Raw genomic sequence first — 27,475 nt, 5'->3', positions numbered from 1 at the left:
AAGATGCTCTATTGAACTGCCACCCAAGACGTCCAGATGGTGAGGCAGTATAGTCAAAACTGACAAAACCATCATCTGCGCAGGTTTCAATGCAGAAATATGTCAGGTCCAGGTAGCATGAGTAAGTAGATCACACCCAGGATAATATGTTAGGCTAAGGGAGCACAAAAAATTGCAGAAACTGTTGGAAAAAAACTTTATACTATTGTTTAAACCTTAATGCCAACTCCATTACAAACTGTGGGTTGTATTTATTTGTATTTTACTCCTTTTTAAACCCTTTAATGCCAAGGAGATTGCACATGCAATGCCTGAATTGACTTTATGTTAATTACTCAGTTCCCAACAGTGCCCTTTGACAGCCCTTAAGCACTTAGTTTGGTGACCATTAATTCACACAGCCGCTAAATAATTGCCTTTATTGTTAACTTAATAAGGTTATTTACTCTATCCAGTTTTGTCCCATACAAGTCTGTTCATCATTAATGTCCCCCCATGTGCCAAGGTCAAGCAGGAGATGGCTTCTGTGAATGGTCTAGTCTCTCACAGGAATCTCTAGCAGCAGAAAGTTCATTTACATTCTAATAATATTTACACTATAACCAATATATTCTCTCTGTGGGCACAAGGTAGTTAGTTGGAGCCTTTGTTAAAAATTGTTAGTCTCAATGACTGCTCCAGCACTGGCTTTGCGCTTCCGGTTGCTCAGGGGGTTAACAGGCAGCCTACAAATATGAATAAACCTGCACAGATTGTGGCAATGATCATGCTCAGTCTAATCCCCTCATGGTTAGCAGGAAGTTTCTATGAAATGGCAGTGAAAGGGCTAGAACATTCTGTATAAAAGTGTTTCAGTTTTTCCATGCTTGAGCGAGCTGGCAGAATGGTTAGTGAGTAATAGTTATACAGTACATTGGGATACCCTTTCATTAACGTGTTCCACTACTGCCCGCTCTCAAGCGACCCAATGCCCGGACTGACTGGGCTCCACACAGTTACTTAAGGTCTATTGTGTGTGACAGAGAAGTATGTCAATTTGCATATATATATCCTGGGCATTCAACCAACAGCAGAGATGTCAAGCTTATGAACCAATGGTTATTGGGAACTAGGACCCCAGCATCCTATAGGGACATCCCAGTCCTGCAGTGCAGTCAGTCCCCAGCACCGCATACAAGAAGCTGAACTGTTGAATTATTATTGGAAGCAATCTAATCAAAATATTTGTGAACCTGCTTTAGAATATTATGCTAGTGTATATGATAATAGCTTGTAGGGCTGTCTAGTTGGAGGACACAGGCCAGATATGGCCCGTCATCTTATTTTTATGGCCCCAGCATGCCCAAGATTTCCATCAGTTTTTTTATATAACATTGTTTTAATAACAATCAGGCCTTTAAAAGCATGAAATAGTGGCTAATTGGTCCATGGTATAATTGATCTCTGTATCACTGTTCTCTATGACTCCCTAGTATTCTCTCCTGTACCCTGTGGCTATAACATTTTAGATACAGGGCCAAAGTACAATATTATTTTATACTCACAAAAGAATGGGTGTTTCACTCAAAGAAGAACTAAAGCTTAACTAATGAAGTAGGGCAGAAATGTTGTACCTTTGCCCAAGGCAACTACAGCCCAACAGCAGGGAAGATCTGTGCCCCCAAAGATGCCCCCAGTAGCCCCCCATCTTCTTTTCTGCTGATTCCCTGCACATGCTCTGTGCTGCGGGCACTTACCAGGGCTTAGAATATAAAAGTCACAGTACAAGGCTCATTATTAATTAATTCAGGTTCTCATTATATGTCAGCACACAAACCAGTGCATTCAGCATCAGAATGTAATAATCAGCCCTGTAGCATCAGTTATTATGACAGATCAACTTCTTTTCTGCCTGGTAATTTGTGATGACAGCTGCTCAGAGCACACTGAGCATGTTCAATGTCACTGACACTTCTAACAAAATCCAAGATGGTGACCTCCTGTGCACAACTGTGACTGTCTGGATCTGAAGCTTTAGGTTGGTGCAATAAATTAAGCATAAAAATATGGTATTTCTAGCCATATACATTTTTAGGGTTTAGTTCTCCTTTAAAATGATACTGACTCCACTTTTTGTGTAACTTTGTATTATCTCTGTTTATGCTATCCACAAGTTTTAAGCACATTTTCCCTATATGCATAGTTGTTATTTTCTAAAAATGGTTTAATTAATGTCTGGAAGTGTTGCCAGGCATATTCCCATCCATTAACTCCTTGACGGCCATGCTGCACTCTAGTTAAAGGCTATAGAATGGCAATGCTTTGCTGTGTGCCTTTATTACTTTTAAGTCTTTTAAAATGAAAAAGCACACTAGGAAAGAATGTGCCCAGTACACATGAATAATGCTGGCAGAGATGTAGCAGGACTGAAGTTATTTGGATGCAGTTATTTGCTTTTGTACATTCTGGATTTTGTGAATTTTTTTGCTGATTTAATCAGGTTCCGGGTATTAAACCAAATGAAGGAAATCCCTAGCTTTTCGCATACCATTCACGCTTACCAATGCCAGAGCTGAAGTCCATATAGAAGCAGAGCCTGGCAACACCTGCCCTTTATACCCTGTGTGCTGTATGCAAAAAAAGGAGTGTTACCCCTTTAAGATAGGGGCATGTATAAATATAAAAAGGAGTTCAGAATATTGTGCAAGGGAGAGAGGCTTTAGACTTTTTTGCTTATTAGCTGTCGTCCTAGTTGGTATGTGAAAAAGCAGGTCATTGTCCATCTTTGGCAGAGGTTGATAGAGCAATACTCCGCAAACACATTGTTCTCCAACAGACTTTAAATTAGTGGGTGCATCAGTACCTCTCAAATGTCAGTCGCTTCAAGCCCCCTCCCTCTCTTTACCACACAGAAGGTCTATTTCTCCTTTAGAGCCTAGCTTGGGGCACTTCTGGGACCACGTTCAGCCCGGCTAAGCTGCTCATGCGTCCGGCGGCTCCGCACCTTCCTCTTATCCTCTAAGTGCTTCCACTTTTGAGCTTTGGTTTTAATATTGAGGGGTGGCACAGCTGGGAGACTTCGTCCTTGGGAACCTGGAACATGAGGGGCCCCCTGGGGTCCAGGTGGATGTGAGGTTCGGCCCTTGCGGGTCCATATCTCCTCGCACATTTGCTCCACAGAGCCTGGCTGCTGTACTAGACGCATGAAATCCTGGTACCATCGATTGTGCGGAACACGCTGGAGCCCTAAGTGTTCTTCAGTCCTGGAGGAAGGAATAACCTCTAAGTGAAGGCGGAGAAGGGTTTGTGTAAATCCATGTTCTGAAGAGTAACATATGAAGGTGCCTGCATCACGGCGTAATACATTGCGTACAACAATACCACGGTCTGTCTGAAGCACACGCTCATCAAACTGAACCTATTGATAGAGGAAAAGAACCAGAGCTGACACTGAGCAGAGAATGGAAGGAATACATATAAACAACTGAAGTACTTGTTGGGGAGAACCTTTATAACTGGGTAACTGGGTCTGATATTTACCTCTGTTCTTGAAGATTCTGGTGCCTTCTGATATGTCCAAGTGACTTGAGCACGTAGAGATTTTGGAAGACACTCAAGGAATATGCTGCTCCCTTCAACCCCCAACAGACGTTTCTCCTGCACGCTAAATCTCTGCTGCTCTGCAGGGCAAGCAAATATCAGTTGTATTGCATTACAACAAGGCAGTCTAATACTACCTTTGTGATTAGCAGAGATATTAATTCAATTGAGCCTAAGTACAAGTACATCTGTTCTTATCTCATAAACCCATTATTTACAGGCAACTTATGGATAAAGGAAACACTAAGTAAATATGGAATACAAAGTAAACAGAATGGTGTCTCCAACCTAAAGCTGGCCATACACATTTATATCCATTTACTGATCATATGTTTTTATGCAACAATCTAAAACCAACATTCAGATTGAAATTGACAGATTAAAGTGCTAAAAATAACAAATCCGAGCATATTCTGACCATTAATAATTGCCAGACAACAATCATAAGAAAGTTTTGTCCCAGAAGTACATTGTAGATCACCCAAGGATATTGTCAAATACACAGGTATACAAGCACAGGTATTATCGTCTGTCCAACCAAATGACCAATCACTATGGTACAAAAATTGTCGGGACAATAATGCGGAGATCACACACAGTCTGGAAATTGTATGTTTTGTACAATTATATTGGTGCGTGTATGGCCAACTGTAGTAATTAAGATTCCATGATGCTTAAGGACATGTATAGTCATGGGTGTCCGCAGAAAATTTTCCAAGGGGGGGCAAGTAAGCTAGCATCATCCTGCAACAGATAAATATATATATTTTTTTTTTTTTTTTGCAGGATGATACTAGGGGAGGCTAAATATGGCCCATACACAGACTGACCTACAGCTAATGTGACACTTAGTGGATTCACTGCTGACGTAAAAAGTTAACCTCCCAACTACCTCTTGCCGTTCCCACTGACTCCCAGGGATACTGTACAAAAGTGCGGGTGGGGGTGCTTTTTTTTTTTACCCTAAAATGTTTAGTATTAGTAGTAAAAGTATTCATACGCGCACTTCTGTTAGGGGATCTGCAAACATTTGTGTTTGGGATCAGTTAGCTTAAAGGGGTAGTTCGCATTCTAATTCACTTTTATTTTTAATGGTTTTTCAGTTATTTAGCTTTTTGTTCAGCAGCTCTCCATTTGGTATTTCAGCAGCTATCTGGTTGCTAGGGTCTTATTTACCCTAGCAACCAGGTAGTGATTTAAACAAGAGATGGGAATATGAATAGTTAAGGGGCCTACTTGGAAAAATAAGTAATACAAAATTATAATAATAATAAAATTGTAGCCTCGCAGAGCAATATTTTTTGGCCCCCATTTGAAATCTGTATAGAGGCAGAAGAGAAAGGCAAATTATTCAAAAAAATTAATTAGGAAGACCAATTGCAAAGTTGCTAGGAATAGGCCATTTTATAACATACTAAAGGTTAACTTAAAAGTGAACCACCCCTTTAGATGTGTTTAGGTTAGTTTTATAGCAAGAAAGGCAGTGGGTACTGACTCCCCATTATATACAGTGAGATGCAGTCCGTATTTACAAACCCAGCACATTATATACAGTGAGATGCAGTCCGTAGTTACAAACCCAGCACATTATATGCCATGAGGAGCAGTGGGTACTGATGGCAGATATTCAGGCCCTGGCACTATAACACTGGCACTGATACACAACATTGGCCCCACTGTAACTTACTATAAATGAACAAAACAATGACAAAAAAAAAAAAAATAGTAAGTGCAAAAAACAACAACACATATATAAACACACAATGAGCTTTTTCAGAGGGAAAGAGTTAACTTACCCTCCATGTGTTAGGGTAGGGGATAGATTATAAATTAAACAATTTAATGTCAGCTAGTGATTCTTTAGAACTGTATAGTACCTGTGGGATGAAAACTGCAGCAAAAGTTGAGAGTTGGTTCTCAGGTAAAGTTACAGCTGCAGATTCATCTTTTCAGTCTTTATTTCTGTTTCCAGTTTGCAAAATCTCCCGATCCCTGTGTGCATCTGTGCTCTGATTGGTCAATTTTACTGTCTGTCAAGGAAGCTGTGCTCTGATTGGTGAATCCACAAGAAGAAAGATCCAATCGGAGCACAGCAAAAACGGGCTTGAGGGGAAAGTGCAGAAACGGAGTAAGGTTTTTGGTTTTTTTGCTACTTTTCCAGGGGGGGGCAAGTGCCCCCTCTTGCCCCCTTCTGTGGACGCCCATGTGTATAGTAATAGTAGTAAAAATACAGTATATTTAAGGCACACAAGTAGGTGCAACATGATTCTTTGAAGCAAGAGGGCTGATGGCACAGTATAGATACAGGCATACATTTAAATGTCCTTAAATTGCATGCCATTGAGTGGTGCCTAAGGCAGGTGTAAACAACAGGCACATAAGTGTGAAATGTCTTGCGCCTCACGTATGAAAAGAGATATATTGAAAGGACTGACACTCACCTCCTGAACAAAGGGTGTTGGGGTCTCCATTCCTCACATCTTGGCGACGAGATCTCCTTCAAAACATCAATTGGAAAATCATAAGGAAAAGAGTAGTAGTTGGTGGGAAGAAATAGAAGTAGAAATGCTCAGAGACTGTGGTAAATGATGAGTCTTACTCCTGTTTGCTGGTGAAGATAGTTCCTTACCTCTTAGTGTTGGGCAGAAAACGTGTACAGCTGGCACCATCCCAAGCACAATAGGGATCCCTGGCCAAGCAACACTCTGCACATGCCTTGCCATAGATGCCACAGCGGTGCAGGGGCAGCTGGGAGATGCCACTTGCAGATCCCACGTATATCTGTTGCTGTAGGAAAAGTGAAACAGAGGGCAGTCTCACACATACAAGTCCATCCCATTTACCAACATTTTCAAAACATGACGTAAAGACTACGACTTACCCGCTTGGAGGAGATCTGCATGGTAGTTATAGGAGATGCATTCTGCAATGGGAAACCATGATCAGATGGTTAATAGAAGCACAAGAAGCAAAGCAAAAGGTGGGGCAGAAAAGAAAAGACAGATAGGACAAGAGTATATTGAGATTGAGTTAAAACAGTACTTCCTGGGTACTATTAATTATTTATTCATTTATTTTACTGCATTTTAATTGGTAGACTTTTATAATAAAGCCCTCCGCCACGTATTACAATTAACATTCTCAGCTATATTTCACAAGTCTCCCCTTTTTTTACTTCAGAAAGGTTTTTCTTTTCAATTTCCTGTGTTTCTTCCCCCATTCAGTTAGACGCCAAGCCTTGATGTGGGGTGGGGCAGCCTAAAAGCAGTTAGGCACATATTCTCTTCTAGATACTTCTGGATGCTCATCTTGAAGGGTCAATTAAAGCAGGACTTGGGATGAACACATCTTTGATATCTAAGATGCTTGTACTTGAATGACTGATGCAACAATGCTTTCATATGTATGCATTGTTATGAGCTAATGGGGACCCTGGCCACATGCAATTTAAATATTTCTAGTTTAAGAACCTTCAAAGCTTTGAGGAGAAAACATATTTGATACCTTGAAGACTTGTAGCTCCTCCAGTACAACTTGTTCCACGTGATGCCAGCTTTGCTTGGGCACTGATATCACTTTCAGCACTGAACCAACATCTGAAGGCAAAGAGAATGTTGTTTTGATGTTAACAGTGTTTTCAGAATTCTGCACATCCTTTGCCCAATCCCAGCCCAGCCCTGCTATCCTCTACTCTCTGTTAATATGCAATGTAGCAGAAAACTTCTATGCTTGCTATTTCCATTAGCGTTATTTGCTGGGGCTATATAAATAAATGCTGAGGATTCTCTGGCTGTAATATTTCTGTTGTAAGTTATGTGTCTCCCACTGACAATAATGGAAATGATCCTGACAATATTGACAATAATGAACTGCCAAAGTGTAGAATTATACCAGAAGGGTTTGTTTCCTCAGAGGAACAGCATCTTGAAAGGGTTTATCATACTTAAGGCTTTTAGCCATATTGAGGGGATCTATCCCTCTGTAGAGCCTACCAACTCTGCCAAAATTGGAAGGGTGGCACTCTTGCTGATGAGGAAATCCTTCATGTAATATATACCAAGTGTACCAAGTATTATAACAGGAAGTGTAGGAACGCTCTTCTGCCCCTGGACTTGGGAGTCTTTTATACTATTGTTTATTGACCCATTTAAAAGGGGTCAATTTGGCAAAATGACTGGATGGATAGGAAGCAGAATTGTGCAAAAGGTAAAGTAGCTTTGTGAGAGTTACCATTTTAATTCTTCACAATCATTTAAGAGGAAGCTCTAACCAATTCCCAAACTAGTGCTCAGCCTCCAAACCAGTGCCTATACATACAGTTACTTAAATCTACTGCTGTGAGCCTGGACCACAAGGGGGAATCACTTTTAATCCCTGCTTAAAACTTTCATTCATTTATTATACATTTGTGGGACATTTTGGTTTCAAAAGATGATTAATCAGCATCATTTATTTATATAATGCCATCAAATTACGCATTGTCTTAATGTCTTCATGTCATGTGGAAACTTTAATGCTCTTTTGCTGTCGAGTTTATGTTCTTCATAAATCATATACATTTACATAAGCTGTACAACTATCCAATGACTTCATTTACCTGTCCCAATAAACATGACATCATACTCTCCATCAGCAGCAGCCACTCTGTCCACAGCCAGCTGCGTGAAACTGAGGTCTCCATGACTGCGCAAGAAGACAGGCCTGCCCGACCCAGGTACCACAGGGTTGAACATGAGTGGGTGATTCCGAGCAAACTGAAGGACATCATCTGGGAAACTCTTTGTGGACTCAAAGCTTCCAAATGTCTTACTGGGACACTGTAGAGTTTACAAGAAAATCACATGTTATCTGTGTAGGAGGTTATTCAACTCACTTCCTGTATTCCACTATAGCCCTTTTTATTCTTTGGAACTGTACACAGACATGGAATTGGCCACTTCCTCTTTATTAGTCATCATATGTCCGCAATCTCCCCCAGTTCTCATTGTTCATCTATGAAATTCCCCCAGTCAGTTTTTTTATTTATATATATATATATATCTTATTTGTGGTTACTTACCATCCCGGGACGAGGATATGGCACCTTGCCCTGATATGACACCCACTGATAGTTAGGTCCTTCCTTATGAGCAAAGGGTCCCAGGAAAGCTCTACGCACATCATTCATGGTGTAGACACATATGGCAGAGCCACGGAAGACAGAGCTGAAATAGACAGATTGACTTATTGAGAGTGCTACAGTTGTATGATCTTAACAAGAGCATTTTATTTCACTGCATATAAAATGTTTCTTTCCTCCATATACAGACCATGCACTCAGACTCCTAGAATATAGTAATATATAATGAAGGTTAAACTGTAGTCCAATCACAGTTGTATTCTTAAAGCAATATTGCTCAATAAAACTTTTTCCATAAAATGCAAAAAATCCTCCAAATCCTCCAGCTGATCTGTGTGAACCTGGCTCCTTGTCCTTTGTCCCTGCAACTGAACTTGAAAGCAATAAGTACAGTTTCTCAGCACTAAACAAATCTTGGCCTTTATCCCCATGTTTGATTCCAGTGTAATATAAAAAACTGAAACAACTGAAACAAAAAAGAAGCCTGACATGCCTGACATAGTGCTGGGAATCATTGGTGAATACATGTATAAGTAGGCTTTTGGTCAATAGAATTCTCATTGGTGAATTTTATTGCATCTATAATTACATTTTTCAGCAAATTCTAAAAATAACTAAGGGGCGCAGTGCGACAGTGTTATGATTGAGTTTACAAACCCTTTTACCGCAGTATCACAAATACAGACTGAGGCCTTACCTTGATGTGGAAAACAAAGCATAAATGAGAGGATTTCTTCTGTCCCGAGTTTGTAAAAGGAAGACATCCCCTATTAGATGAAAGCGGGAATAAGGTTACTATGTATAATCAACATTAGGGCCACACGAACTCCTACTGTATAATTAAAAAAAAATATATATGTTCCCTCTCTATATTTTATTTCCAGTCACAAACCAGATATTCTGAGCTAACCAACTAAAGGCCCAAATTATTTTATGGCTCTAATAGTCATAGAGCTCATTGTGACATTATCAGATTCAGCCAATTATTCAGATCTAACTTCCAGAGGATTCAGTGTAATTTCTAAAAAATCCAAAACCTAACTGTTCATACCCACATTAAAGTGGGTGTGTAGTGGCAATATGGAAACTTACGGAGCTCATCAAAATGTGTGTCCCCTCCTATTTCATTCCCAGGTACGCTACACACAAGTCGGGCCTTCAGGAAAGTTGTCCATTTGTTCACCAGGCTCCTCTGACCTCCCAAGTCATTCTGTTGAAAAAGGACAACATTATTACCAAGGGATGAATGAGGTATATGGAATTAAATCTGAAGTTCCAGAACATGGTATGTGTAGGAAATGTTACCACAGCCTTCTACATATACATGAATGCTTTGGGCAAGGAGCAGTATTGAGCTTTGAAGCATTGGCAGCATGGACAAGACTGATAGGAGGGTGGGTTTCCTCCTTCCACTAAGAATGGCCATATGCTGGTAAGGTTAACATGTTTTGAAAACTATGGAATATAAGGGATGTAAAAATACTAAATTAATACAATTTTGAGATCCTAGCAGGAAACAAAAGCTATGTAATCTCATTCCCCCAGTCTATGTGAAAATAGCACATGTAAAATCATAGCCCTCTCTTTCCATTATGGTCACTATGACAATTATTTGCTGGGTTTGTTGCCACCAGGCCTGAAGTGGCAATCTGTGGGTTCTGGCAAATGCCAGAGGGGCTGCTGTAAGATCCCATAGACACTCACTATTTATGGGGCTGGTGGGGGGTGTTTGGGTCTTTGTGTAATTTAAATACTAGGGCCTATTTTGAACCCCAGTCTAGTCCTGGTTGCCACTGACTTCCTTTTCCTTCACAACTAAAAATTTATTTCTGAATACAGTCTGATAAATTGTAAGGGATATTTTAAGTAAGAACAGGTAGTGCTATTTGGTTTGTGTCTCATTTACCCTGCAGATTTGCCCAATGCGAGCGTACGACTGCTTCACTCCACCGGCTCCTTCCACTGGTGTCTCCTTGAAGAAGAAGTAGATTTTATCGTCATCTGGATTTTCACTCTCAGGAATCCAGAAAACTTTCACAAACTTGGGTTCTGGGAATAAAAAACAAACTGATTGTTCATGCTTTTCTAGCATTGGTGCGGTGTCAAATAATGTACTTACAGCCTATGAGAAAACCACAATATAATTAATTATAAAGAAAATTAAGTGGAAACCAGAGCACATCTGAACACATTAAGGCCAGTTTCTGATGTAGAGGGCTGAGATTTCAGAAGTCAGAGCAACAGAGAGAAAGATTGAAGCTGGTAGAGTTTTGATAAATGGCTAATGTGGAGATGAGGAGATATCCAGGAACATTTAATGGGATCAGTATTGGAAAAGCAAGAAACTTTAAGGAGCAAAAAAAAATGAAGGAAATATCAGAGGTTCAGATTTTGCAAGGATTTAGCTTTAAAACAAAGCCCCACCCTCAGTGGTCTAAGGTCGCTGTCATACATATTGTGGTACGTTTCATCAAAAGCCATTTAATCTGCCTGTATTTTTTGGGGTATGAGAGGAAGGCAGAGTGCCCAGAGGAAATCCATTCAGATATGTGGAGAACATACCAAGCCCTTGCAGATCGTGCCCAGGGTGGAATACAGCGCAGGAATCCACATCTGCAGGACAGCAATAAGCAGTGGCCCCCCACCCCGCAGGCACACACCTACCTGGCCCTCCCTCCACACACCTACTTGTATTTCCCAGCTGCTCAAGGGAACAGTTGCAGCTGGGGAGGGAGGATTTCTTAAAGCTATAGTGGGAGCCATGGGGTCTACTTCCTGTATAGTTACGCCACTGGCCTGGCTTAAACTCAGGGTTCTAATCCGTCCAACAGGCTGATTTAGCCATCAGGTCATTAGCTTGCCAGTCTAGTTCTTCTACTCCCATCACTGATTCTGTGTCTGTGCTTTGTGCATTACCAGGGGTATATACAGGAGAGGAACTTCCCCAAACTATTGCCACAAATAGGGAGCACAGAATTGCCAAGAATGTTGATGTATGTTGTAGCATTAAGATTTTCTTTCATGGAAACCAGGGGCCCTAGCACAAAGCATGAGGAACAGCCCATCTTAGAATTTAGCGTTATCAGTCTATCAGTAAAATACATTATTATATACTGTTATACCAGGACTGAACTGCCGGCCATGCAGGACCTGTACAGACAGCGCTGTAGGAGGAAGATGCAGCGGATCCTCTCTGACCCCAGCCACCCCAGCCACAGACTTTTCACGCTCCTACCATCAGGCAGGCGGTACAGGAGCATCCCGACCCGCACCAGCAGATACAGAGACAGTTTCTACCCACAAGCCATCAGGCTTCTGAACTGCTGACATTCTGCCCAAACCAACACACACTCCCCATAACTACTGGACTCTTCGCAGTGTCACTTTAAGCAAAGCCACTTTAAATCCTCACTGCACAATGCAAATATTGCATTGCATTTTATTATTGTAAATACTTGTACCTTTATTGCACACTTTTATTATATTTAATATTTGTATTTTTTTTTTTTTTTTGTTTTGTTTGTCTATGTAAAGTTGGGAGAAACACGGGTCAAAAAAAATTTCATTACAGTAATGATGCTTCATTGTTATTTGTATATGACAATAAAACTTGAAACTTGAAACTTATTATAACCTAACAGCAAGTGAATGGAGAGTTGGTACTGACCGTTTAGCCAACGGGAATCATGCTGCTCTGTGCGCAAGGGAGGGCGCCTACCCAGGCTGCGAAATATGGTGAAATCCCGGCCCATAAGGTCCGTTGCAACTCCAGAATATAGTTCATCTCCTAAATGATGGAAAGGAGTTGGTTATTAAATATTATTTTAAATGCCAGATGTACAGTTGGTTGGCTCATTCATGATAAAAACCTTATTTGATTATAAACAGCCTAAAAATAACATAGTGCTGAAGTAATAGATTTCCACATTTCTGGAGGATCTATGTCAAACTGTGCCTTTATCCAATATATGTACTACAAGAGTTATAGGAGCTGTTCCCATAGGTTATCTTTAGGCGTGTTTAAAGTCTGGCAATTCCTAACAAGTTTTCAGTCAGTTTTCTTTATGTTATTGCTTATCATTTTGGAACGGTTTGCCTTGCTATTCTGGCTTTTTCCTATCTTGTTGCTGGTGATACTGACCTTGGCATTTGAAAAACTGAGGCCCTATGAGGCTATATTTCTATTGTTTTTATTATATTTTATTGTTTATCTTTCTGTCAAAGCCTTCTCCTTTCCATCTTCTATTCTGGTTTCTAAACTGCTGCCAGTTACTAATAAAAGTAAGCTTCTAAAACTCAGTATCTGCAGCAAAAGCCGCTAAATAGTCCAAGAAACATCTGTAAAATGTCTTTACATTTTCAATCATGTTAAAAGTTCATTTAAGGGCAAACTACCCCTTTAAACAAGTAAATAAGTGTATAAAAATGAGCTATGGTGAACTGAATGCAATGCATGATAGAAAGTACTGGCTGAGTTCAGAATCTCACCTACTAGTACGGCAGCTGCTATATGTTTGGGGTCATATGGACAGCGCCCCTTCCCGTCCTCCATCCTTCTCAGATCCATTTTAAATACTGTGTCCTGCAAATAGAGTTAAAGTAAGTATTATTCACAGTTCCCTTTCATAGGGGCTCTATCGGTTTTCATGTTGGCAATATCTATTTCCCATACAACAGTTACCCTTTAATAAGCCATGGCACACCTAGTTCCCATATATTTTACTTCTTGGTTCACAGCAACTGCCCTCAGCCCCCTTGTATCTCTTACATCTGTTCGCTGCCCAACATGGACAAATCCACAAGTTGGATGGAAAGCTCCAGTCCCACAGGTGAACAAATGAGTCCGGTTGTACGGCTGCAGGATCTTCACGTAGTTCATACAGTCTATCTGTGGATGCAAAGAATGGAGCAAAGGGTTTGTGAAGTTCTTCTTTATCTCCTACCTCCATTCCTTTGCTCTTTTTCCCCTCTGGTACCTCACATCCCTATTGTGCCCCCACCATAGGACAGATATTTGGCATGGTGCTGTGAGGGGAGCGAGACTCTACAGAATAGCAGCAACTAAGCTGAAAGTGTTGTTTGAGGGGGAGCCACATATTAATGCTGGAATTCACTAACTCGCAAACACCCCCACTCCTGACCCTGAACTTTTAGCTTTGACTGATAACAGTATACACATCTTCACTAGCACTCTCACCCTCAGCCCAGGAATGCAGCAGTCTTAAATACATACTACTCATTACGCTCTAATGAACACGGGGCCCTCTTTACCTCTTATATAGTCAGTACTTGTATAACGTCTATATGTTTAATATGTACAGCACTTTGGAATATGGTGGCCATTTACCAGATCCAAACAAAATAGGCCCTGGTATTTCAAGGCCCTAACAGCCCCCCACTGGCCCAATAAATAGTGACTGTGTATGGCATCTTATTGCAGCCCCTGTGGCATTTGCACTTTACAAATACCTATTAATAACAAAAATTATAATTACTTCCCTAACTCCCAGCTAACTGGGGAGATTAGAGATAGCAGCTAATTAATATATGTACTGTAAGCTCTCTGGCAATAAAAAAAGAGACAGCTGTGATCTGTGCAAACATATGGAAGTATTCTTTTCCTTCTACAGCATAGCACTTGTGTCCGACAGCAGCTGAAGGGATGTGGATTTAGCACACATCTTTGTGACAATGGCCCTATGCAGTCTGATTTGTTGCATTGCAATTACCCCATCTGAATATTTGGATCAGCATCCCTTTATTTATTCCTGTGACTTTGATGGGCACAATCCAACACGGACTGACGGATAAATCCTCTGTTTGTGTTTAATTCACCCATTAACGCCCCACATTTGTCTTATGTATTTATGCATGTGAGTCCAGCATAGACATGAGTCTAGCATATATGTAATGCATGTGATAGATGTAATTTCATATCAGATACTGCTCTGACTGTATAGGCAGTACTTTTTATTTCAGATTGCAAATGTGCAGATGCCATGCGAGCGGCTTGTGTGACATGTAACTGGCACTCTCACTAAAACTACTTAGGGTGCAACTTTAGTGCTGTTGGAATGGAACAGCATTGCAATAGCATTGCACCTGGATTAGAAGCAAGAATGAAGAAGTAAAGGGGCAAAATGAAAGTCACTGATTAAATCAGTTGCCGTTATCAGCAAATGTCCGTATTTTTAAAAACAAACTGAGCTTGTGTGTTGTTCTTTAGGTATACAGCCTCGCACGTGCGTGAAAGAGCAAGTGTAGGTGTGGTGCCATTGCAGGGGAGTTGTGTGCGCTGAAGCAGTGCCGGGTGGCTGGTTTGGTTTCCTAGGGCACACAGCTGGCTTGGCCCGGCTCTGAAAGGCAGAACTTTGTCCCTTCATTGGCTGATGTGACCTAACATGTATGTGTGCCCTTGGTTTGTTTGTGTGCACTGTGAATCATATGATCCCAGAGGGCGGCCTTTATTACTTAAAAAAAGCAATGTTCTACTTAGGAGTACCCAATGGTACTGTGATATCTTTTTATAGAGACCTATGTTGTTCGGGGGTATAATTTTTTGTAAACAGAAGAAAAAAGCTTGCGTGTTCCTCTTTTGGGCAGTTACAATGATTACAATGAGAAGCCGTCCTGGCCAGCTGTAAATGCTTTGATAGCGCCCTGCAAGTTATTAGGTTAGCGTGGCATTACCCTAAGGCTGGGGCTGCGCGGGTGCTTGTCACCCTGATGAAGTTATTTCCAGTAAGGTGACTTGTGATATCCCAGGAGAGCTTACAGTGATAGATTGCAATGTCAAAGTTTATTTTTGGTGCTGGTTTCTTAAGGTCACCAGTCCTTGACATAAAACTCAAACTAGATTCCCTTATTCCAAGCTTAGAGCGGGCCACACCTCTATACACTAATGATACACAAGTGCTGTGGCTAGTTCTGTGCGATATCAAAGCCATATTGTTACCATTCATGCCTCCTACTTAGCTCTGCCCTTCTCCCACTATATCAGCTCATTCCAACTCGTACTTTTCCTTTTCTTGTCTCCGTCTGTTCCCTCTCACACACCCTTGTTTGCATACAGAAAGTTTACGCCCTAAATTATAGTGACCTTTGTCACCAACAGAATGGCTGTCACAGTTACAGCTCAGAAGGAAAACCAGGCTGACAAATGCCATGGAAATACAGTCATGATTAGGGTCATTGGTCACAATGTGCTGGGGGAACGTCACCTCAGGTGACCATGGATATGTGTGAGACACCAGGGCGTCATAGCTAAGGTTGCCACCTTTCATGGAAAAAGAAATACCAGCCTTCCTATATTTGTAACTTTCTTCCCTATTAATAACATTGGCATTAAACATCATTTTTAGCAGTCAAACAGTAAAATACCTACCAGTTGGCAACCCTAGCCATGGCATTAATAACAGGGGATGTGTTAGTTCCAATAATAACTACATCTCCATCTGCCTAGAAGAAGTGGGCCCGATGGCAGACAATTTATTGTATGAAGGGAGAAGAGCTGATAATATGAAAGCAAGAATAGTCATACTCACATTGATATCCTTTCCAGCCCAGTTACACTCTTCTCTCCACTCCACCGGTGCCGGCCAGTGAATCTGAAAAGAAGAATATATATGTTATCCAGGGAAGTGCCATGTTAGGGCATCCGTTAGCTGTAGGACTATGTACTTACTGCCAGTTCTTGTTTGCTGATATTATCCAGGCTGAGAGACATCAGGTAGTTTTTCCCCCCCACAAAGAGACGGCCACGCTCCTCATCTAGGAAGAGTGCGTCATAACAGCAAGAGCGCTCTAGTGTAAATGTCCTGAGTCCATGCAGAGACATCAGATCTGAAAAGGAAAAAAAGGCCCTCAAATAGATGGTGATTTAAAGCATAAGTAAACCTTTAAAATAAGTTGATGTAAAATTGACGAGAGTACTATTCTAAGCATTCATTGTTTATTTTTTTAAATTTCAAGATATTAAAGTTTAAAACACTGTTAATATCAACGAATTTATTACAACAACGCCACCTACTGGTCACTTACTGAACATGAAGTAGTCTAGAACATGGTGGAACTTTGTCAGGAGAGAAAAAGAGGGCTGATCTGATGTTCTTCTGGTTAGGAAAGGCATTAGAAACCTCTGATAACTTTTCTTTCCTAACCAGAAGAACATCCCTCTTTCCCCCTTTCATTCTCTTGACAATGTCCTCGACAAAGTCCTCGACTACTTCACATTCAAAAAATGACCAGGTGGCTCTGTTGTAACCTAATGTATTCATATTAAAAGTACTTTAACCCTTAATATCTTGCAATTATAAAAAGCTCTAATGAGCTTACATCTAATGAGATTACATTTGATGAATACCCTCACTTTTTGATAAATCTGCCCCCTATTGTTGCTACTTTATAAATACTTCATTTTATATATTTTTTTAATGACTGGCCTTCCTATTGGGCCTCTTTCAGAATGGAAGTGAAAATGCTATCTGGTTGTCAGGGTCACAGACCCTGGCAACAAAAACACAACTGAACTGTGAGGCTCCTGTCTTAAGGTCCCCATACACCTTCAGATCTGCTCCCACCTACGGGGGGGCGATATCGGGAGAATCCAGGCTAATTCGGGGCCAAACAATCAAATTATAACGACGGGTATAGGCAAAGTGAGTTCGGGGACTGCATCAACGAGCCGATGCGGTCCCCGATCCGACTAGATTTTCTAACACGCCCGCTAATAGGCCAGATATCGGTCGGGCAGACCCATCGGTAGTGCCCATACACGGGCCGTTTAGCTGCCGAATCGGTCTTAGGGACCGATATCGGCAGCTAGAATCGGCCCATGTATTGGGACCTTAATTGCTATGTTAGTCAGTGACCACATAGATTTTTATCTTTCAAAAAGAATCACAGTTACTCACCCTGATAGGACAATTTCAGCCGGGGCGTGACCTTGTTGCTCCCAATGAGGCCAAAATACAGCAGAAGGCACAGAGAAAGGAGGCTACGCTGGAGTTTCATCTTTACGATACAGTGGAACAGTATTGGCCCCGGTACCACTTGCCCTGCAAGAGAGAGTGAGGCAGTAATGAGAGTGGATAATGTTTGACAGGCTTGGATTGGGATACAAATGTGGCACAACAGCCCCCTATCAGCCCACTAAATACTTACTGTCATTGTATCTATGGGTTGCAGAAGGATGCCATATGGGCTAGCAAGTCACAGATGCAATTTCAAGCAAGAAGACCACTGAAGCCTCATTTGATGAAATGTAACTGGTTCCTCAGTTTAGGGGAGACAATGAGGTAGAAAAATGGTGCTAAGGAAATATATAATGTCTGGAATAGTTATCCGTGTGCTAAGGAGATTGTAGCTATCACTACTTGATTGACCCTTGGACTTTTTATACAGCAACAATAACATTCCTTTTCTCCTAAACATCTTTATCTGCATTATCTTTAGTTATTCCCTGCGGGGCAGCTGTGCCTTTAAAGGGGATATTAACCCAACAATTAAAATGTTCAATATTGCACCATTACAGGTAATAACAAGGGACAAACAAATGCTTTTGCAGCAATTACATTTACAAATAAAGTTAACACCAATGTAAAAATTTTAATGAATGTTGATTGGAAAGTTGTTAAAATTACATTTTCTTTTTAATCAGCAACATTTTTTAATTGGTGTTACATCCTCTTTAATCCACCACTCATTCTACAGTACAGATTATTCTCCATATTTACCTAAAATCATATACATTCCTTTCAAGAAGTAATTCCTAATCCTGCACGGGACTGGGTAGATTCATACTCACAGCACATACTTTTAGTCTTTCGGGATTAATTTCTGGACAGACTCAGCATTCTTCCTCTTATAACACTCTATATAATGAGTGCTTGATGAATATTACAGATATTCCACTTCTGCTACTGGTACATATTGCTGCGCAGATCCCTTTATACAGCAGTGATCAAAATGATAATAATAATATGTGTTGAATTATTTCGAATTCCCTCCTGATAAATGTAACAATAACATACAACATGCAGGAAAGGTAGAATGGAGCCAAACTCCAGAGCAAGTAAACCTTCCCATTTCTTTCTTTCAGCCGTATCCTTTTCATTGGAGCAGGATAGGCTGCAATTTTCTTGTAATTGTGCCAGTCCTTTGACTATTGTGTTTTAGTGCTGTATGCCCTTTGTGTTAATACTGAACATACTTCACAACTAATGGTTTATCATTGGAGAAATTGGTACAGACTTTTCTGCTGTGCCATTAAATCATTGGCTGATTTTATTCTGTCCACATGGTAAGTAGGAGAGATGGCCACTAACTCTATTTAGGGTGTTAAAGAAAGCCCATGTGGAGTGAGCCAGGAACTAGGGAATGACAGGGCCATAATCGAAGTGGAACAGCTTCCGCCCACACTCCCCAGAGCAAAGGGTTAGCAGAGTAGGGGGTGGTATTAGTGTAGAGTCGCAGCGGGTAGAGCTCCACAAAGGGGGGCAAAACAGTGCTAGGGGTATGAAGTATAGGGCATAACAGGGGCTAGGCCTGTTACAGAAGTTACATCTAACTGATTTTAAAATATGTTGGTTGTTATTCATGTCAATTTGTTAATAAAGAAGCTGCGGCCCTTTTCACCCGAAGTTTTTCATGTAGTTTGTTATGTTATATTAATGAAGAGGGGAAGAGCTTGGTGTTGCTGGGAGGGGCCAGTCAAGTTGATGCTGCCCCTGTCATGATCTGATGCAATTTTATTTGATGCTTTTTGACAGTGTAAAGGAATTAGGTTTTTAAAAAATCCTGGACTAGATCATTATTACCCTGCTGATATGGCGTCTCTGGTAAGAAGCTTCATTAGACTTCTCTTTAGATCTGCTTATTTGGGCCACTGGATAAATAAGTAATGCATCAAAGCAAATTTGGTTGCCCAGGGAGGTGGATAAATTGGACTGATTGTTTGAGCAGTGGCTCTGTGTAATAACCCCAGCGTTGGATTGTGTACCCTTTGCACTCATCAAGCATTACAGGGGAAATTTTTTAAAATTAATTAAAGGGTTTGTTCACCTTGAAACTGACTTGTATGATGTAGAGAGTTGTATTCTGAGACAATTTGTAATTGGTCTTCATTTTTTATTGGCTGAGGTTTTTGAATTATTTAGTTATTATTAATCGGCTGTTCGACCTAGGGTTTCCAAACTCTCTTATCCCATTGGCTGCCTACATAACAATGGTTACTTACAGATTTATTTGCCTGTTTTCCAAATCATCAGACCAGAGGTTAAATGGTCAGATATGGTGCAATTTGGGGAACAGCAATAAAAACATTTTGATGGTGGATCCAAGAGAAAGTGAGAGGAATTTGTCTCCCATTTACCCACCCAGGGGCATTGTCTGTTCCAAGTCTATGTGCCAAGCTGCTATCTTGCCCTCTACCTACTGACATTGGTTCTGTCCAGATGCTTCCATTTCAAGATTTTTTTTTCTGCCTTCTGCTGTTGAGAGACTCTCACGTTATTACTATGGGACTTGTCTCTCCATGTTCCATGTTCAGCTGTCTGAGAATTTTTATTGCACAATGTTCCCCTAAGGGCGCTGTTTCTCTGAGTGGCATTTGGTCTCTGTAATGCAGTTGTACATTTTTGTTCATATCACTGTTGTAAAAGAAAGCTGCTAACCATCTTGCTCTGCCTGATCTCTCTACAACCCCCTCTGTGACAAATGCCCCTTCACTCATGATGGGCAAGATTGCTCGGATATGATAGATAAACTGGCAGATGCCCAAATGACTATATTACAGGGGTCCTTACACCTGTACAGCATTACACCCCCTAGAAATGCAGCTGTTATTATCTGACTGCTGAAGCTAATTGCAAAATGACATCTTTCTATATTGCACCCCTCCCCTCACTCAAAATAGAGGTGAACACAGGACATAGGGGAATAGAGAAAGTGACAAATTCACAATAAGAGCAGAACAGAAAGCAGCCATAAGCAAGAACAGAAGAGAGCGGGATAAGAGGGGAGGAAACAGGAGACATAAGCAAATTTTAAACAATGATGAGTTAGTGCAAAAAAAACCAAAACACATAAACATATAACATTAAATAACAAAATCCTAAAGCAGAATAGGGGAATTGGTCTAGTGATGAATGACCCCTTTTCCTCGCCAGGGACGTGCCAGCATGAGGTTCCAGACACAGTGCATCATGATATGCAGTAAATGGTATCAGCGTCACCCTGTTACATTCCATGTGTAGCATGTTGCTTTTAAAGCCTTATATAAAGTGCTATACTTTTTATGCCCTTTGCCCCTATGCCCTTTTGCCTTTGTATGTACACGTGCATTGCTTATGGCGAGTAACTGGCAGTATAGAGCCTATTACTGTGTTGCATTCTCTTTTCCTACAGTTATTTTTATTGCAGTTTAAAAAAGGACAAAAACAAGATTTTTTATAACAACATGAAAATACTACTATACATAAGGACAGAGGGCTTTGTATACACAGGCTTGGTGCCTAAAGCAGGTGTAACCAGACTGGGGCAAGGCCATACTACTTTACCTGGTACTCTGCCTGCATGCACACCTTCCCCACCATTGCTCACATTCCCCCACCACCCACCCCAATAGTGCCCGAGGCACATCTTCCTGCTGCCTACCCATAGTTCTGGCCCCGGGTGTAACTGGCACGCAGGAGCTTTAACTGGGGTGAGGCAAACAAGTGCAAAGCCAGATGTTTTGTGTTCCCCACTGTACCAGTTGGAAAGTTTGGTTAAATGTTGTACCATGATATGAGTGTGGTTGCCAAAATGGCAGCTCAGGAAACTTTGTCTGCAACCTGTATATTGCAACTTCTTTCTTTGTGGTGCCAAAATTCCAATATATGTAATATACAGTACATGGATACATATAGGATGATTATGGATTCAGTTGGGGAATTGGCTGAATCCTTTTATATTTCAAAATGTAGGTTCCTTAGTAGTGATGGGTGAAATGTTTTGCCAGGCATGGATTTGCAGTGAATTTCTGCGTTTCGCCATTGGCGGATTGTTTTGCGAAACGGATGAAAAAGTTTGCAGCTGAAAAATTTGCAGCGCGTCCATAAATTGTGCAAGATTAGTCGCTCGTCCAAAAATTGTCGCAAGAATAGTCGGGGGCGTCAAAAGAATAGTCGCACGTCCAAATTGTCGCAAGAATAGTCTCAAGAATAGTCGCAGGCATCAAAGGAAAAGTCGCACGTCCAAACTGTCGCAAGAATAGTTGCAAGCGTCAAAAGAATAGTCGCACGTCCGAATTGTCGCAAGAATAGTCGTAGGCATCAAAAGAATAGTCGCGGGCGACAATTCTTTTTCCGCGCAACATTTTTGCCATTCCACAAATCTTTTTAAAGATTCACGAATTTATTGGCGAAGCAAAATGGGACAGATTCGCTCATCACTATTCCTTAGTGACTGAACCAAATTCAAACTTTTAATATCATGTGACTTTAGACAACTGAAGGTGACAATTTGTTTTCATATGCTAAAAATTTTATTGCAAATGCAACTCTGGATTTGGCGTTTGGCCAAATCCTAAAATTGTGTAAATCCCTGTAATAAAAAAATAAATTACAACGCTTTTAAAATTCAACCACTGTAACAAAAAAAGCTTTGCTATAATTTACTGTGGCCAAAGGGCATTGAACTGGAGAGCATGTGAAGCGGGAAAGAGAAGGAATGGAAGAGAGAAAAGCAAGAGATAAGTAGGAATGTTCTAGTACCGCAAGTAGAATGTCAGCAAGCAGAACATGGGGATGTGGAGTAGAACAGCAGGGTGAAGAGGATGCTGGGTAATATTACAGATGTTGGCAATAGATGGTAGATACCCTCTAAGGTTGCAGATGTCCAGATGGAGACAAAGGAACCATATAAAGACCAAAGCAATGGGATGAGGTCCAAAGAACATAGCTAAGGAAAGTGATGGGTTAGATCTGTTCTCCTGAGCAATTGGTCTCATACTGTGGAGGAAGTGGGATGGGAAACAGAACAGACCGGATGCTGTGAATACACAAGGCAGGGTACAGCGCCAGTCAGAATAAATACTGTTTATAAACTATCGGGGTTGACAAGGTTTGGCAGGTTACAACTCGGTGGCCATTAAAGTTAGATTGAGGGTATTGTGAGGCCTTTCGGTGGTTCATACTGGGTAAATGTGACAGTAAGTGGCTCTGCAGCAGAAGTATTTGCCTTGGGAGGAATCATTCATGCAAAAGAACAATATCAATACAGGTACCATTGGAAGTATGCAACTCCTTAAAGGGAAGGCTCACCTTTATATTAACTTTCAGTATACTGTACTATGGCCTATTATAAGCAACCTTTCTGTTGGTCTTCATTCTGTATTTTCCTTTTCCTTGTAGAGTGTAAGCACTTTTGGGCAGGGTTCTCTTTACCTCTTGTATCGGCTGTGTTTCTGTATGTAATCTGTATGCTCAGTATATGTTGCAGCTTATCAATACGTGTTATACATATTTAATTTGGTTAATTATTAGCCTTCCTAGTCTGTCTCTTTCCAGGCTGCAGTTAAAATTGCTGTCTGGTTGTTAGAATCACTGACTGCAGCGACCAAACATCAAAACTGATTGCAAGCCTTCAATATCATTGTTATTCTTCTAATAATTGTTTCCTTTTAGACTTTCTCCTGTTCTGAATTCAGAACGGCTGCCCAGTTGCTAGGGTAGATAAGTGCTAGTTACCAGATAAAGGCAATTCATTCAAAAAGCACAAAAACACTTTGGAATGTGTCTAAGAATACTGCTGTATAGATCAACAATTAGTTTAATTTTTAACAAAGATGAAACTGAAAGTACTTTATGGAAGGAGGTCCAACACCCAAGGATGCCCGGGCATCATCATTTAATTATTAGGGAAATATACTCCTGTGTTTGACATGAGGCTAAATAATAGGCCTTACTCATTTGGCACAGGGGTAAAAATTGGGATCACAAGGGAAGAGTGAAAGAATTAAATGGCATGTTAATTCTCAATCTCAATTCCCAATCTACATATAATTACACATAGTATGATGTAGAGAGTGATATTCTGAGGCAGTTTGCAATTGGTCTTCATTTTTTTTATTTTTGTTTTTTTTTTATTTATCTTTATGTTCAACAGCTCTCCAGTTTGGAATTTTAGCAGCTATCTGGTTGCTAGGGCCCAAATAACCTTAGCAACAAGACAGTTGTTTTGCATAAAAAAAACTGGTATATTAATATGAGGGCCTGAATAGACAAATAAGTAATAAAAAGTAACAGCAATAATAAAATTGTAGACGCACACAAGAAATAGCTTTTTTTTTCCGGCTGCTGGGGTCAGTGACCCCAGTTTAAAAGCTGGAAAAAGGCAGAAGAAGAAGGGAAATAATTCAAAAACTATAAAAAAATATATATATAATGAAGACCAGTTGAAAAGTTGCTTAGAGTTAGCTATTCTATAACATACTAAAAGTTAACTTAAAGGTGAACTACCCATTTAAAGGGAGGGGACATACATAGGGAATAATAGACCCCCTATTATAAAATAATGATATTACAAATCAGGGGCTACATTATTTCTTATACTAGACATGAGCCATGTTACACAAATTACATCACTAAGCACAAATTATAACTGTTCCCAATTTACAGATAATAGAGGTCATAAATGGCCAGTCAAAAAGGGCCATAGTTAATAGGATACTGCCCCAGATTATAGGGGAAATCTACAATCCATATCCAATAAAGTATCCCAAACTCACTGCAAAATCTTTACTTAAAAATCATGTTTTTATTCAATTTGCCATAGTAAAAATATACAGACCCTTACACGTTTCGTACCCTTCGTACAAATTATAACTGATGACATCATTAAGCATTCATTCTAAGGATAAGTTAGAGATATTCATGACTTTTGTGTATTAAAATGCAATATGTTGAGTGGTGCAGAGGAAAGCATACAGCAATAGCTGTAGAAGACTTTATGCAATCATTATGTGGAACAGTAAATTTAAATGGAACTAGTGCAAAAATATGTCAACAGCTACAGAGAACGGTGGATTTATGGTGGGAGCAATAGTGGCCAATGCAGGAGGGTGCCAAACCATTATAAAAAACAATACAGACCGACTCACAATACACACAGCAGTTGGAGGAGCTATAAGGTACATTAAAGGAGATACACAGATTTCATCCAGTAAAATAATCTTAGACCTTAGATCGTAAGCTCCACTGGGGCAGGGACTGATGCGTATGATGTGTAATCTCTACATAAATGTGTCAGCGCCGTATATATAACAGGTAATAAATAAATCAAGTTCTAAGCAGCAACATCAAGTCCTCGGTATGGAAATGCATTTGGCCCGGGGGGGCTCCACTGACTCAGAACGCACCTGAAGCCAGGCACACCTGAACTTTCAGCGAGTCTCGCAGGCAGAGGTTAGAGGTTAAATGAGAAAAAGGACAGTGAAGGGAATTCAATAGGACATAAATCTGCAGAAAGCTTTGGGTGACAAGTACATTCCTAAAACCAGGTGGCAGAGACCTGCTTAATAGCATTACCCCCCCCCCCCACACAGGTGAGCTAGTGCATAGGTAGGGGGTGGGGGTGACAAATACACTCCGGTATATACACTCTATATATATATATATATATATATATAGCACTTAAAAAAGAATACAGCAATTAAAACAAAACATAAGCACTAATGTGCTGATAAATTAATCCTGTATATCAATCTGACCTACATAAATACCTGTACAATCTATAAGAGACTTTACAATATATATATATGTGGAAGACAAATAAAAAAAAGCGCACTGTTCACATTGAGTTGCATAGTATTCCCCTCCCAACTTTTGCTTTTGCGCAGAGATGCTGAAAAACGACTATACTGCTACACTCACAAATGTGTGATACACACACGCACAAATATTCATGCAATGCTTTCAGTATATCAAAGATCCTGCTGGCTGGGTATTGGACCATTTGCGTATATCTCACTATGGCACACATAAATACCACGCAGTATTACCTTCATTTACAGTGGATGTTTCATATACTTCATATACAGTGGAACTCCCATTTTACATTTTTTCAGGGGACCAGAAAAAAATGGTGTAAAATCTGGGAAAATGTAAAATCAGAAAAATGCATAATGCATTATATGTTGGTGGGAAAACAGAAAAAAAGTGTAAAATGCAGGAAAACTTAAAACCAGAGTATGTAAAATTGAGGTTTGACTGTAATTAAATAGAGCACCTTGCTAGGTATATAAACAACATTCACCATACACAGAATTTATCACATATAACTATGTAGAATATAGGCATAGTATGGTAATGGTATTTCAATGTTCATTTCAATTGCTTCTTTGTACGTTCAGTTCTGCATTGTATTCATGCACAAGCCCTTCTATATGCACAACTAACTTTATAGTAAAATGCATAAGGGACCTAAGAAGCGCCACTGCCTATGATTTAGATACAGAAAATAATTGATTTATACACCTTTTCAACATCACCTGCTATACTTGTACTTGTATACTCATACCTTGTATTGTACACAGCCCCTGCTATAGAAAAGTAGTACATCCCTAGCAAGGGATTAGGAGAGTGGAAAGTGACACACACAAACACTACAACACACACAGTTACACAGTAAGCACTACACACAGACACACACAAGGAATTACATCACCTTGTGTGGCCAAGTCACCTGTAAGCCGCTGGTCTCTGCTGCCCCAGGTACCCAGCACCGTTCATGTTCAGCCCTGGGCTCAAGCTGTGCCCAAGCTCTTACAGTCACTGTGTGACTCGCTAATATGTGGCACATTCTACACTGGCAGTAGGAATGGCAAGTACATCCCCTCAGAACACAACTGACCTGTTAATATATTCCACTCAGGAGGGCAAAGTGTCCACAGCTGGGGGGTGAGGAATGATACATGTCCCCTGGTATGAAAGGCAGTTTAGCTTCCCTGCTATGTGCCAGAGAGGTGAGCGCTTTCTCCCTGCTCTGAGTATTTCTCTCCCCTCCCACTTGCACTCACAGCACTGGGAGCAGAGGGAGGAGATGTGGGTGTGTGGAGAGGTTCCACCACACAACGTAATATTGTGATGCAACCTTTCTCTGGACTTCTAGGGAAACCTTCTGTCCCATTCCCGTATTCTCCTCTGTCACCATGACATTCTGCCATCTCCGCCTTAAGTATTGTGGAACCCATTAACCTCTGTCTCCAAATAAAGACTAATGATAATAACATATTAATAACATACTATAGTGCTTATCTGCTCTTCTGTATATCTTCAGCAGCACCCCTAACATGCAACTCTTCCTGAATTCAAACCCGTTTATTGTTATCATCATTATTATTGGTCTTTATTTATATTGTGCACTCACAAAGTTCAGCAACAGAATGGGGTGCTCCAATGAACCACCGGTACGTAGTATTAGTTAAATAATGATCTTCATTCCTTTCCTCTCTAATCAAAGGACACATTTACACAGTGCTGTACAGAAATTACCCAACAGTCCCTGCCTCAGAGGAGCTTACAATCTATGGCCCCTATCACATTTAAAAAACAAGCAAGGATCAGTTTTATCGCTGCCTGTGTGTTTGTGTTATTTTCCCTCAGAAAACTTATATTGGACCACTGGCTGAACTATATGGAAGGACAGGGGTGTGGCTACACCAGTGACCACCCTTCCAATGGGGTTCACTAGGGTTAGGACAGTCTTAATGGTGTGGTGATGTTGTGACCTGGAAAG

General features: G+C 40.5%; 1 protein-coding gene across 3 annotated transcripts; it reads right to left on the bottom strand.

Moving 5' to 3' along the window:
- Positions 1 to 182: 182 nt before the first annotated feature.
- On the bottom strand, positions 183 to 26,681 carry sema3b (semaphorin 3B). 3 transcript variants are annotated; one of them, XM_012964329.3, is made up of 18 exons: positions 26,423 to 26,512; positions 17,611 to 17,754; positions 16,383 to 16,540; positions 16,243 to 16,305; positions 13,467 to 13,586; positions 13,187 to 13,280; positions 12,366 to 12,485; positions 10,605 to 10,747; positions 9,791 to 9,908; positions 9,396 to 9,465; positions 8,639 to 8,783; positions 8,177 to 8,396; positions 7,084 to 7,175; positions 6,461 to 6,502; positions 6,209 to 6,366; positions 6,021 to 6,076; positions 3,520 to 3,659; positions 183 to 3,397 (listed from the first exon to the last, which is right to left on the bottom strand). In XM_012964329.3, exons 2-18 carry the CDS (start codon positions 17,708 to 17,710, stop codon positions 2,915 to 2,917), a joined length of 2,322 nt encoding a protein of 773 aa, XP_012819783.1. In that variant the 5' UTR covers positions 17,711 to 17,754; positions 26,423 to 26,512; the 3' UTR covers positions 183 to 2,914.
- Between the last annotated feature and the right edge of the window lie 794 nt (positions 26,682 to 27,475).

Source organism: Xenopus tropicalis, chromosome 4 (genome assembly GCF_000004195.4).
Source record: "Xenopus tropicalis strain Nigerian chromosome 4, UCB_Xtro_10.0, whole genome shotgun sequence".
In the NCBI taxonomy this organism is placed as follows: Eukaryota; Metazoa; Chordata; class Amphibia; order Anura; family Pipidae; genus Xenopus; species Xenopus tropicalis.
The sequence above is the reverse complement of the archived record's forward strand: the minus strand, read 5'-3'. Positions and strand labels throughout refer to the sequence as shown.